The sequence below is a fragment of the Sus scrofa genome, chromosome 16, assembly GCF_054392235.1.
Source record: "Sus scrofa isolate SSC_HxYL_T2T_F1_AM1 chromosome 16, Sscrofa_HxYL_maternal_Yorkshire_Landrace_v2.0, whole genome shotgun sequence".
NCBI classification, from domain to species: Eukaryota; Metazoa; Chordata; class Mammalia; order Artiodactyla; family Suidae; genus Sus; species Sus scrofa.
Window position 1 is genome coordinate 55824555 of NC_139398.1, and position 15014 is coordinate 55839568.

Genomic DNA, 15014 nt, shown 5'->3' on the forward strand with positions numbered 1-15014 from the left:
AATACCTTAACACAAAAAAGATAATAATATATAATAAGCCTACAGCTAAATTATACTCGATGAAAAGTTTGAAGCTTTTCCTCTAAGATCAGGAAGAAGATAAGGGTGACTTCTCTCACCACTCCTATTCCACACAGGACATGATAGACCAGTCAGTCAAGAATAACAAATAAAAGCCCTCTAAGTAAGAAAAGAAAAAGTAAAATTGTCCCTTTTTGCAGATGTCATGATCTTGTGAACAGAAAAATGTAGAGATACCATCAAAAAATGGTAAGAACTAATAAATGAATTCAGTAAAGCACAGGATACAAAATCAACATACAAAAATCAATTGTATTTCTATACACTAACAATGAACAAGCCGAAAAAGAAATAGCTTAAATTTAGCCAAGGTGGTGAAAGACCCATACACTGAAAACTACAAGACATTGTTTTGCTATAAAGACACTCCATTTAATGGATATTAATAGACATTCCATGTTAATGGATAGAAAAGAATTAATATTGTTAAAATGTTCATACCATTTAAGCCATGTAGTAGAGGTTCAATGTAATTTATATAAAAATTCAAGGGAGTTCCCACTGTGGCACAGTGGGTTAAGAATTCAACTGCAGTGGCTTGGATCACTATGGCAGTAAAGGTTTGATCACCAGCCCAGCGCAGTGGGTTAAAGGATCCAGCATTACCACAGCTGCAGCTCAGATTCAATCCCTGTACTTGGAACTTCCATATGCTGTAGGTGTGGCCATTAAAAAAAAAAAAAAAATCAATGACACATTTCATAAAAATAGAAAAACAGTCCTAAAACCTGCATGGAACTACACAACACCCTAAACAGCCAAAGCAATCTTGAGAAAGAACAAGGCTGGAGGCATCACTCCTCCTAATTTTAAACTATACTACAAAGCTACAGTAACCCAAAGAGCACGGTATTGATATGAAAATAGACATGTAGGCCCAATAGAACAGAACAGGGAGTCCAGAAGAAAAACCACACACATACTGCCAACTAATATTTGAAAAGGGGACCGTGAATACTCAATGGGAATAGTCCTTTCAATAAATGATGTTTGGAAAATGACATTTCCACGCCCCCCCCCAAATGAAATTGGACCCCTATCTTACACAATTCACAAGAATTAACTCAAAATAGATTAAAGATGTAAATGCAAAACCAGAAACTATAAAACTTATAGAAGAAAACATGAGGAAATGCTCCTTGACATTGGTCTTTGCAATGAATTTTTAGATATGATATCAAAAGCATAAGGAACAAAAGCAAAAATAAATAAGTTAGACTATAACAAACTAAAAAAAGCTTCAGTACAGCAGAAGAAATATTCAACAAAATGAAAAGACAACTTACAGAATGGAAGAAAATATATTTGTAAATCACACATCTGATAAGGGATTAATCCAAAATATAAGGGAACTTGTACGACAACTCAATAGCCAAAACAAATAAAGAATCTAATTTAAAAATGGTCAAAGGACTTGAGTGGGTGTTTCTTCTGAAGAAGATATACAAATGACCAATAATATCTTGGGCAAGTACTTGAAAAGATGCTCACATCACTAATCACATGGGAAATGCAAATCAAAACCACAATGAGATATCACCATACATCTGCTAGAATAGCTAACAAGATATTACAAGTGCTAGGAGGGATGTGGAGAAAAGTGAACATGTATACTGCTGGTGGGAATATAAAATGGCATAGCCATTTGAAAAATAGTATTAAGTTTCCTCAAAGGAATTAAAAATAGAACTACCACATGATTTAGCAATCCCACTTCTGGGTACACAGCCAAGGGAAATAAAACCAATATTTCAAATAGATATCTGTACCCCCACGTTCACTGAAGCATCATTCACAATATCCAAGATATGAAAACAACCTAAGTATCTATCAATGGATGCATAATAAAGGAAATGTGATACGCACACACACACACACACCACACAGTGGAATATTATTCAGTCATTTAAAAATAGGAAATTCTGCCATTTCCTCTGCAAAGCAAAAGAAACAATCAACAAAATGAAAGGCAGTCTATGGAGTGGAAGAAAATACGTGCAACATGGATCAATCTTTGGGGCATTATGGTAAGTGAAAAAAGTCATACAGACAAAGACAAATACTGTCTGATCTCATGTGTGGAATTTTAAAAAGTTGAACTCATAGAAAGAGAGAGTAGACTGGTGGATGTCAGGGACTTGGGGCCTAGGGCAAAGAGAAGATGGTGTTCAAAATGTACAAATTTCCAGTTATAAGATGAAAAAGTTCTGAAGGTCTCATATAAAGCATGGTGACTTACAATTAATAATACATTATTCTATACCTGAAAGTTGCCTGTGAGAATGAATCTTAAATGTTCTCACCATATAAAAAGGTAATTAAATGTTCTCACATAATCTTAAATGTTCTCACATAGAAAAAGGTAATTATATGATGTGTTGGATGTGTTAACTGACCCTATCGTGGTAATCATTTTGTAATATGTATGTGTATAGAATCATCACATTGTATACCTTAAACTTATATAATGTTATATGTCAATTATACCTCAATAAAGCTGGAAAAAAAATTTAAAAAGGAAAAGAACAAATTACAATATCAGGAGTGAATGATGAAACATCATTTATATTATAGATATTTATGGTTTTTTGTTTTGTTTTGCCTTTTTTGCCTTTTTCTTAGGCCGCTCCCACAGCATATGGAGGTTCCCAGGCTAGGGGTCGAATCGGAGCTGTAGCTGCTGGCCTATGCCAGAGCCACAGCAATGCAGGATCCAAGTCATGTCTGCAACCTACACCCCAGCTCACGGCAACACTGGATCCTTAACCCGCTGAGCAAGGCCAGGGATCGAACCCACAACCTCATGGTTCCTAGTCAGATTAGTTAACCACTGCATCACGACGGGAACTCCATATATTATAGATATTTAAAAAGACAAGAGAACATTAGGAATAACTATATAAAAATCTGATAATTAGGTTGAAATAGTCTAATACTACAAAAGACATAATCAAAAAAGATTCAAAGCATTTAGATAATGTTATCCTTTATCTAATTTAAATTTATTAATAATATTGTCACAAAGAAAATTTTAGGCTCACGATGACTTCAGTGATGAAGTCTTCAAACATTTAAGGAAGAAATAATATCAATCTTATATATATATATACAAACTCTTCCACAAAATAGAACATTTCCTAATTCAATTTATAAGACTAACTTTATTCTGATACTAAAACTAAAGACATTAAAAGAAAACTACAAATCAACAAACATTTTTAACAAATTGTGCTGAAATAAATGGATATTCATATGAGAAAAAAAGAACTTCAACCCTTACCTCACATCATACAAAAAAGTTAATTCAGAATGGATTATAGATCTTAATATAAAAGCTAAAAGTATAAAGCTTCTGGACAAAACTATAGAAGAAAATCTTCAAAATATTGAAGTAGGCAAAGATTTCTGAAGATACAAAAAACACAAAACATAAAAGAAAGACTACAAAATAGACTTCATCAAAATTTTTAAATTGGTTTTCACAAGACACCACTAAAAATGAATGGCAAGTAACGGACTTGGGGAAAATATTCATATTATGAATACATGATAAAGACTTTTATTCAAAATATATTGAGAATTCTTACAACTCAATAAGAAGAAAACATCTCATTTTTTTTAAAATGGTAAAAGTTTTTTAATAGACATTCAAGAAAATAATGAATAACAAATAAGCACATGAAAAGACGTTCATCATCCCTTGCTAGGGATGTTGTTGTTACATTATTTATCAGAAAACCCACTAAAGATAACCCACTAATTAAAGTCATAATGAGTTACCACTAAAATGTATAATAATGGCTAGGTTAAAAAGACTTATAATCATAGATGTTGGCAAGAATCTGAAGTAACTGGAACTCTCAGATATTTCTAGTGGGAATGTAAAATGGTATATACTTTTACATTGGTAGACACTTTGAAAAACAGTTTATTCATTATAAAGAGAAACTTACACATACCATATTCCCAGCAGAACTACCCACAAGAAATGAAAGCATATGTTCATACAAGTTCTTTTGCATGGCTGTTCAAAGAACTATTCATAATAGCCCCAACTAGAAACCATCTAAAATGTGTGATGTGTGCTACTATGATATGGAATGCTCTTCAGAACAAACAAACAAACAAAAAGAACTATTGATAACACACAATAAGAATGAATCTCAAAACCATTATTCTGAGGGAAGGAAGCTAGACACAAGAATACTCATTATATGAGTCCACTTAAATGAAACTCTAGAAAGGACAAGTTTAATCTAAAAGTTAGAAAGTAGATCTGTGGTAGCCTGTGGCCAAGGAAAGGGGGAGGGGTCTGGAGACTGTAAAAGGGAACAAAAGGACTTTTTCAGGTAATGTAAATGTTGATATCTTGACTGAGATGGTAGCTACATTTGTGAAAATTCACCAAATTGTACACAAGATGGGTGCTTATTTATCACATGTAAATCATACCTAAATGTTTTTAAACATACCCGTGGGAAAGCAAACACTTAAAGAGAATAGAACACAACTCATTTCATAAGACTAACAATATTTTGATACCAAAACTAGACAAAGCCATCAAAGTGCCAACTACCTTAGTGGATGCTTATTATAAGCATTCTATCAAGAAAACACAGCATTTAAAGACACTTAGGTATGTGCAGCAGGAGAGGGGAAGTTTGGATAAAGAAACAATAATAAGAGCTTCCTGACATAAGCAACCGAATTTACAATTTTATCCTGAAGTCTTGGCACATTTCTCCTTTTTAAAAAATTCATCTCCTAACCAATCTTCTATAAAAAGCATACCCTATTATGTGACCAAAAATTGATATTGATTTCCAAAAGCAAGACTGATATACTCTGCAGCTTTCAATATAATCTTTCAATATAACACTTCTTTCAATTCTTTCAAAGTCAGTTATAGTTTACTCAATTACTATTAGTTAATGAGTTAGGTCAAATCTAAAAGATTTATGATCATAGAACCTGTTATTTTTTCATGAGAAAAAAAAATAAGTAGAGAGAGTAGCATAATGTAAATGAGCAGGGCCCTATGGGGCTCCTGGACACAAAAGCCTTTCTGTGTCCTCCATTTCTTAGGAAATGGACCTCATTCAGCCGGCATGACCTTCCCTGAGTTCCTAGGTTACAGGTTCAGACAGTCACCGATCAGGGAATGAAGGGGATGAGAAGACAAGGGAGGAATAGTCAATAAACAATAGTACAGCCTTGGGATAGAATCCTGGTTCCCCCTCAAGGGATAAACATAATAATACAGGCATCTTATACACCTAAAAGGAAACTTGCTTCTTTTAGAAATGAATACTTTAAAATTGAGTCCTTCCTTATCTTCCTCCACAGCTTAATTTTACCCTAAACACAATTAATGGTAAACTAAAGATTAGGCATCCTGGGCACAACTGCCTATAGGATAAGATTATTAGCACATGATGTTTTCCAAGAACTATCCTAGTTTGTTCTAATCTCTGATCAATATGCCCTTTTCGCAAGTACTGTTATTCTAGGCAATAACCCAGAATACCATCATCATGATCATGCCAAGATCTCTTCAGGAGATCTCCTGATATCAGTTTTGATGACTAAAATTCCCCCAAAGGAAGAAGAATGCATGTAAGCCCCAATTCTGATTCCTATCTGAAAACCTGTTTTTTTTTTTTCCCTTTTACTATAATACTCCCCGCAATTCTTCCCAAAGGGGGGCACAGTCTTTAAGGCCTGCTGTGGCCCCCTTTGCCTGCCAAAGCAATAAAACTATCTTTTTCTCCTTCACCCAAAACTCTGTCTCCCCATTTGTATTCAGCACAGGTGGACAGAAGTTAAATTTCGGCAACAATAACGAACTCCCATTCACATGTCATCAAGATTATAAAATGTTATTATTCTTGCTTTATGTTTCTCTTTTTTCCTCCTTTCTTTTAAAAGCAAATAGATGTCCTGCCACTTCAGTCATGTATATTTCAATGTGCATCTCCAAAATAGAGGGTTTTTTTTTAAGATCTCTCTTAAAAATTTTTTTTGATACAGTGTAACAACATTGGATAGCTTTCTCAATATACTAGATGCCTGGTTTAATTCTTGTGGCCCTTCTTCAGCATTATATTTTTTTCAACTTCTGAAACCTATGGTAACTAAATAATTAATTTTAAAACTTCAAAGAACAGTCTTTCTCATAAGGTTTCATTAAGTGTTGATAGCTTATAGCCTACATTAAAGGAGACATATTACTTAAATATAGCATAAATCTCAGTTTTTCATTTGACAGGGAAACTAATTTCTTGTTTTCACAAAGGGATAAACAGAAGTAAAAGTGGTCACTAAGGCCTAGATAAAGAAAAAATTTATCCATTGCTGTTTAAAATGGATATTATATGCCTATATAAGTATACATTGGGTACAAAATCATATTCTGTACAACCTAAATATAGGTATAAAATTTCACAATCTAGTAACTTAATAGAGGCACTTTTCACTAATTTGTGGCAAATATTCTTCACTATGACAAATCTGCAGATATCACTACATCATTTAACATTCATTCTACTAAATGGTAAGAGCTGTAGGAACTTTTGCCTTAATTCTTTTTGTTTGTATTAGGGCCGCACCTGCAGCATATGGAGGTTCCTAGGCTAGCGGTCGAATCGGAAATACAGCTGCCAGCCTATGTAACAGCCACAGCAACACCAGATCCAAGCCGCGTCTGCTACCTACACCTCATCTCATGGCAATGCCGGATTCTTAACCCACTGAGCAAGGCCAGGGATCGAACTTGCAACCTCATGGTTCCTAGTTGGATTCGTTTCCATGACGGGAACTCTTATATTCCATAGAGTATAGACTACATCATACTCTAGATGAAAAGTATACTTGATATATTTACCATGACTATTGTATTAAGAAGAATAGAGAGCACAATATTTTAATGATGACATGACTTGTACCAGAGTTGACTTGCTAAATTCCTTAAAGCTGAACTTTAAGAACTTAAAAGCACCTAAAAGGATTTTCATCCATGAATAAGACAGTATGTTAAACATATCCTATGTAGTTATTTGAGGAAAAGTGGATATGGGGTAGTGTCATAGTAATCAACATGGAAAGAAAGCTAAATTTTAGGGTTTCAAATAATATTTTTGAATTGAAGCATTTCTTCTAGCTCAATACAAAAGCATTTTGTGGATTCCCTCCCTCCCCCCTTTTTTTTTTCTTTTTTTCTTTTTCTTTTTCTTTTTTTTTTTTTTTTTTTTTTTTTGTCTTGTTTAGGCCTGTACCTGCAGCATATAGAGGTTCCCAGACTAGGAGTCGAATCAGAGCTGTATCCTCTGGCCTATGCCACAGCCACAGCAATGCCAGATCCAAGCTGCGCCTGTAGCCTATACCAGAGCTCATGGCCACACCGCATCCTTAACCCACTGAGCAATGCCAGGGATCGAACCTGTGTCCTCATGGAGGACGAGACATGATGGAAACTCTTCCCCCCATTTTTAACATTCACATCATCAAATAAGGATTAGCTATGAAATAAAATTACTTCTAGGCACATAAATTTTAAAAGGCATATCCTACTTTTCTTTTAAATTTCTTCTACAAACCATTCATCTTAGGAAGAATTAAAAGGAATTATCCATAAGGTCAACAAAATCATCTAGGAACCTTGAGAGTAGCTCAGTTAGAATCTTAATAAAAGATACAAAGAGAGATTAAACCCTCACCTTGGCTATTTAAGAACATATAAGAATGGGACTTAAAATGCACATGTTGACACTGACTAACTTGTGGCTGCATGAGGTATTAGTGCTCTCATACACACATTATCCATCTGCTGCATGTTACTTGTCCGGACTTTTCAATTTAATTGAATCTAACAGAACCTATTAAATTCAGTCTGGTCACATAAGATTATGACAGTCATTAATGAGTCAGGTTTTTAAGTAGGTTGAAGATAAACTGCCTGGTTAAGAGGGCTTTTCCCTTTTGTTCCCCTGCTGTTAATTGCAATGGAAACTTGAATATCAATATTTTTGGGACTTCATTAAAAGTGTAATGCTGACTCTTCCTTGTATCTGAATTAAGTCAGGTTTGAAACTTGGTTACTTGAATTCATACATAAATCAATACAAATTTGGTAAAATTTAAAAGGAAAATTTCAAAATAATACAGTATACTGAACCAATTTTACTCTCCACTTTGAACAAAGTAAAAGCTGAAATACAGATTTATCTCAGGAATGACCTCTGAGGCAAATATATAATAAAGAAATAAACATTCATGTTTATTTCTTCCTATCTCCCCCATTCATTTCTCTACCAAAAAATGTTTATATATATTTAAATTATATAAACATCAGAAATTTTTGCAAACAGGCTGCTTGTTTTAGTTAAAAATGTTTAAATATCCTTTTAAAGTTTTCAAACTTCTCTCCCCCCCCCCATGTAAGCAAAATTTTACATTTACTATTGCTTGTTGTTTGAAATGAAGAAAGTAAGTGTTTTATTGTTATTGGGCAGTGGGTTAGGGGAGGGGATATCACTGGAAGTTTTGGGCACAGATTCACTTAAAACAGATATTAAAACTCCAGATACTCCTAAAAAGTAGTGAATGAAGATGGTATTTCACTACTCTTGTAATACCAGGGTTTGTTTTTGTTTTTTTTTTTTTCACTGATACACAAATATCCTCAAAATACAAGACGTAGAACAAAGATTACATAAACCTAGAAAAGGCATACTCACAGCTATATGAAGAGTGAAAACTCAAAGTATATTTCATGGTAATGGCGTCAGTGATGATTTTAAATATATATATATATATATATATATGTATGTATTATCACTTGAGGAAAAGAAAGATCTATTTAAACAGTCTGACTTTGAGAAACTGGGTGTTGAGTTGACCATGATAAAGCTAAATTACATCAAATGTATATAACAAAACTTAAGTGTGGTACATTCAACCACTCTGAGGACACTAATCACTGAATCAGAAAAATTATTTAACAAGTCTCTAGTTCTTAGGATGATTTATCCAAATACCTTAAATGATAACATTCTCTATTGAAATCAGACAGAAAAGCAGTAAAATACAGTTGAGCACAGGCGTGCCACACAGTAGTTATGAGTTGCTCAAAAGAGTGGAGTTCTAAAATTTATTTTGATTTTCTTAAACTCACTCACTTGTGACCAATCTCATGTGCAATGGTAAAAGCTGAACCCAGGCCAATGTCTTCATTAATGCTGCAGCTCCTTTCAGGCTCACACATTCCAGCCACAGAGGCCAAGCCTGAATAAACAGAAGGAGACACAAAGGGTCAAGCCAAGGTGTTTCAGTCTTAAAAAGCCCATACTTATAAATGCCTGGATTCTTTTTAATAACCTCCATGCACAGAAGGAGCAGTTGGCAAAAGGTTAACTTTCTAGTCATTTGCAAAATCACTGGGGGGAGTTTCACTTTGCCGGCTAGACATTAATATTTTTTGAACTGCAGTCAGTGCTGGAAAATGTCTAGACTAGGGGTTAGATTTATAAATTTTACTTCTGGTAACTTGGGACCACCTAGTAACTTGAGCCAGAAGAGGGAATTCAAGAAAGCATTTCTATTTTAACATTCTTCAGTCTGTAGAAAGCAAAATATATCCACATTATTTTTCTAAAGAGATCTGTTTAAGTTTAGTGGGTTCATAAAAATATACAAGCAACTTTTTAGTTACCAGAAAAAGGGAATCCCAAATGCTTTTTTAAAGTGACATTAAAAAAAAAAAAAAGATGAAAAAAAAAAAAGAAAAAAAGAACAGTAAAGATGGGAAGTTTTTGCTTTTTTTTTATCTTCTGAAATTAGTCCTGCTAGTGATGCAACCATTCTTTAAGTATTTGAATGGCCAGAACGTCATTCACACATTCAGTGTGGTTCTCTCCTCTCCCATCCCCATTAAATGCATTAGAGTTTTAGTAATAAAGCAAGAACCATGGTGTTAATTCACAGATTCTAGTGAAATACGTTACTCAAGGTATTCTTCCCTTGAGAATTTTACTATGTAAAAGTTTTAGTATTTACTTCCAAATGAATGTCATGTTCTGTGAATTAGTATATAAAATTAAAATAGTGCTGAGAAAAAAGAATTTTTATACAAAAGATAAAATGTCATGTGATATAAGGAACCAGAAGCCAAATCATATTTAACACCAATATGTTCTAAAGTTAATTAGAAGAAATGGAAGGAAAAATGGGAAAATTATTTTATATGTTAGTAGTCTGCTATCATCACTTAATAATTACTTTCCCACCAAAAGTGATTTCAATCCAATTCAAGTAATATTTATTGAAGGCAATGAACAATATTCTGTGATAGCTACAATGTCCTAGGTACAGTAATTTGAAGCAATAAAATCTATTCAACTCATATTTTTACTGACAAAATAAAGCTCCAGAAATTGTGTTTCACTGTATACATTAGTTGTTTTTCATAGTGTTTTACGTGGGAGGGGCAGGAATTGGGAAAGGAGTTGATTTCTGTCTCAAAGAATTATTGTAAATACTAGTGATACCCTTGCTGTGCCCTTCCATTCACTTAGTAGTCTTGGGACCTGAAGAAGAGGAGGTAAAAAGAGGCAGAAGTAAAAAGATGACTAAATTTCTTGTTTTGGCTAATCAAAAATATTCAATAAATATGTCTTCTAAAATCCACTGAGAGAAGAAATGACAGAGGGAAAATGCAAAAAGTATGCAGTACATTTTCTGGCTTTAAGCTATTGGGTTCAATATGGGTGATGATATGGGAAGAACAAGGCCACTCTGTTTGAATACTGTTTCTGATTTGAGCTTCATGAAATTTGGTTTAAAAATAATTACTAAGAATAATTAATGTTAAATTTACATTTCTTATGTTTCCGAAAATATAGCATTCCATAGGTTAGCTTTTTGTTGTTTGTTATGTGCCATATGGCCCTACTTTTTTTTTTTTTTTTTTTTGGTCTTTTTTTTTGTCTTTTCTAGGGCCGTGCCTGCGGCATATGGAGGTTCCCAGGCTAGGAATCCAACTGGAGCTGTAGCCGCTGGCCTACACCAGAGCCACAGCAATGTCAGATCCGAGCCCCGTCTGCGACCCACACCACAGCTCACGACAATGCTGGACCCTTAACCCACTGAGCGAGGCCAGGGATCGAACTCATAACCTCATGGTTCCCAGTCAGATTTGTTAACCACTGAACCACAACGGGAACTCCCCATGTGGCCCTATTTTTAATTGAGAATTCTTAATAATTCCCCAAGATTTGGAAGCACAGATTTACCTCTGCATCTGATATAAAACTGTTACCTTCACTAAAAAAAAAACAACTTAAATAACCACTACTTATTGAAAATACAAGGTAAACCTTAGCTAAAAGAATACTTGAGATGCTAATGTGTTTTTCACAACTCCCCATCATTTTTTGTATTCCTGTAAAATTGAAGCTGTCAAAGTTGTTATGTGTGACTGTGTTAATAGAGGTTTGATTACTATTCAGGTCATTTAGATTTCCTCAGTTTGATGGCCACAGTTTGCACTCTTAAACCTACTTAGCCATATTACAGTTGGTCACAAGAAGCACTAAGTAAGAGCGTATGCAAGAACCAGCATGGAAACCAATATGAAAGTTACCCAGAGGGACCACTTAAAAAGGAAAAACCTGATCAATCTTTTAATTTTTATTTATTTTTAATTTTTTTATATGTCATTTTTTTTGGGGGGGGGTCTTTTTGTCTTTTTTAGGGCCACATCTGCGGCATATGGAGGTTCCCAGGCTAGGGAGTCCAATTGGAACTATAGCCTCTGGCCTATGCCAGAGGCACAGCAACTCGGGATCTGAGCCATGTCTGCAGCCTACACCACTGCAACAGCAGATCCCTAACCAACTGAACAAGGCCAGGGATCAAACCCATGTCCTCATGGATACTGGTCAGGTTCTTTAAGTACTGAGCCACAAAGGGAACTCCCAAAATCTGATCAATTCTGTGCTAATAATATATTTTCCTCATATGAAAGTCAACACAGGTATATATAATGTAGTTTATTCAGTTTTCACTATGAGATAGTAAAAAATAATTTAAAAAGGTTTATAATTTGAAAAATAATTTACATGAGGCTTGACAATATATTGACATGATTCTGGAAATTAATAAACTATCAAAATTGAAACATTATTTAGAAAAAAATAAAAGGAGAAGTAGGATAGGAAAATACCTCAAATCTAGTTTGGCGAGAATGATGACACAAGTACTAAGCAGTGTTATTACTAATGTCCCAATGAAGAACACATCTCAGTATAAATAAACTACCTTCAAAAAACAAAACAGAATATGTATAGATCTATACATATATGTATAGCTCTCTCTATATATTTCCTTAAAATATACACTAGAAAATATAAACCAAGCTTGTAACTTCTTTGAGGTGTAGTGAATATTGTACCTAAAATTAAGCACTTAGTGCTTATATTATTTGAACAATAATAGAGCAAATAAGTTAAACAGTAGAGATAATTTCTACATTAAATAATGATATAGGTTCATTTTTATAGTATTCTTTAGTGATGCCTTTATATTTCCTTAAATGACTTTAATAATATCCCTGCAGCATAAGGGCAGATGAGAAACAAAGAGCTAAATGAACTGTAAAAGGTAATACACTGAAACTGCCAAAGCCAGCTGTGGGTTGGTTTCCAGTTCATGTTCCCTTCCGTTGGATTACTGTTGGTCTTGTTAACTAAAACATAATGAAAAAATCTTTTTGATGTGAGCCCTCTTGGCAAAGAGCTCTTTCTTGGGTTATGCTTTTTCTTCTGTCATTTTAAGGCTGCACCTGCAGCATGTGGAAGTGCCCAGGCTAGGGGTCGAATTAGAGCTATAACTGCTGGCCTACGCCACAGCCACAGCAACTCGGGATCCAAGCTGGGTGTGCAACCTACACCACAGCTCACAGCAACACTTGCTTAACCCACTAAGCAAGGCCAACGGATTGAACCCGTGTCCTCATGGATACTAGTTAGGGTTCATTACCGCTGAGCCATAGCAGGAACTCCTGGGTTATATGCTTTGTAACTAGCAAACCTTTACACCTTATTTGTCATTGGCAGATGAGTATTTCTTCTTAGCCATAAATCCTGAGGGAAGTGGAAAGGAGAAGCTTGGGAAGCCAGGTAAAATCATTAAAAAAAAAAATTTAATTTCTGAAGAGATGTTTCACTGAACTCCCCAGAAAGTTGGGTAACATCTTTTCTCCCACCTCTACTTGAAATTTGATCTTCCCAAAATTCTCATGAGATGCATAGGAACAGATTTCATAACTATTCCTTTACAGATAAGAAAAGTGAAACTTGTTACAGAACCTAGAGAATTCACCTTCAGTTGCTTAACTTGTGAGTCTGTAAAAAGTCTCTCTGACACTGAAAAAAAATCATGGAAGAAAACAAACTCCCATTTCTTAAGATAAATCTAGTTGCTTAACAATTTAGTCACCTCAAAAGCTACAATTTCCCCCTATTTGTATTTGCAGTTAACTTTTAACAAGTATGAAGTTATGCTCTTCAGGAAAATGTGATTTTTAAAAATTCTATAATAGTACAGAATTGCATTTTTAAAAATGATATTTGGGAATCACAAGAAAGATAATTCTTTCTTCTCTCTCTACCTTTGGCTGTAGTACTTTACAAATTGCTTTTCTTCTGTTTAGGTAATAAACTTTTCCAATAATATCTTAAATTATGGGACTATAATCTTCCACAAAATTGGACCCAAAAAAGTACTGTTTGTAATGCCTCTCCATGTATCCCCCAAGTTTTTTTTTTTCTTTCCTTTCCTAGACTGAGATGTGAAGTTGCTGATTACTTTAATTTGGTCTCAAACTCCATAGTATTTTTGGAAAATATATTACAGAGATGGGTTATACGAAAATGAGTAGTAACTTTTACCATTACTGTTTGAAGATTTCAAATAATCTTCTAAGTTGTTTTTAATCACCATTCTACTTGTTTCCTAGTTAAGTGACATCCACAAAGTTCAGGTTTAATACTTTACAGGAATAATTTCAGACATGCCAGAAAGTAACATTACCTAATTAATAACGACGAAGAGTGAAGTCATTGGACCAAAAAGATAATCTGAACTATCCTTCCTTTATAAAAAAAAACTTACCCAGTGTTCCACAGGGCTTATTTTTATAAGTGCAGATATCATATCTATAGAGGAGAAAAAAGAGAAATGAAATTTGTAATCTGATCAAATTTGTAAAATATTTTCGTATATTATCACATTTCTGCCATGGAGCTCTGGTTGTCAGACCACAATCAGTGCAATTATAAGCAGCCAGCTGGAGTGTCGGCATTTTCAGCACTCTAGGGGACATGCCGGCTGCACTACACTCACAGCCTCTGGCTGCAAGCCAATGGGACACCTGCCAGTAAGAAAGAAAGGTTAAAGTGGATTTTTGTAATTGCAAGTTCCATAAAACCATCTACCATACTGTTTTGAAGCTACAATAGCCTGTCTGCAGATTGCTACTGCTTCTGCAAAAAGCAAATGGGTGGCTTTTCATTCCCACTATCTTTTGGATCTACTGGAATATTTTCTCATTAGCCTCAGACTATATTTTACACTTCTGAGCTTTAAGCAATATTTGGAATTCCTTCAACTCTAACACAGGTTCTTGCTTAGACAAAAAAAAAAAAAAAAAAAAAGCAATACAGCAATGGAAATAAAACTGATATCACAGAGTTTTCCTAGTAGTACACCAGCAATTTAATGTGGTTAAAACACAAATATTTTATAAACAGCTAAAGAAACAGTTCAATAGAAAGCTTTTCTAATGTTGGTTAGATACTTATTGTAATGCTGTACTGCAATATAAAAGATGGAATCCATAAAATAATGTTGCATATTTTAATATTTAGTACATTTAA

At 34.2% G+C, this 15014-nt stretch overlaps 1 protein-coding gene across 36 annotated transcripts in view; it reads right to left on the reverse strand.

Annotated features, from left to right (window-relative positions):
- ADAMTS6 (ADAM metallopeptidase with thrombospondin type 1 motif 6) overlaps nucleotides 1-15014 on the reverse strand; it is a 308356-nt gene that overhangs the window by 186110 nt on the left and 107232 nt on the right. For 35 of the 36 annotated variants that reach the window (XR_014831410.1, XR_014831409.1, XR_014831406.1 and 32 more), the window contains 2 exons: nucleotides 14251-14294; nucleotides 9258-9363 (listed from right to left, as the gene is read on the reverse strand). The exons of the other annotated variant lie outside the window; for it this stretch is intronic. Coding sequence is in view for 15 of the 35 variants with exons in the window: in XM_085002388.1 (XP_084858514.1) it covers nucleotides 9258-9363; nucleotides 14251-14294 (150 nt within the window). In the remaining 20 variants the exon portion in view is untranslated. The remainder of the gene's footprint in view (nucleotides 1-9257; nucleotides 9364-14250; nucleotides 14295-15014) is intronic. 36 annotated transcript variants of the gene reach the window in all.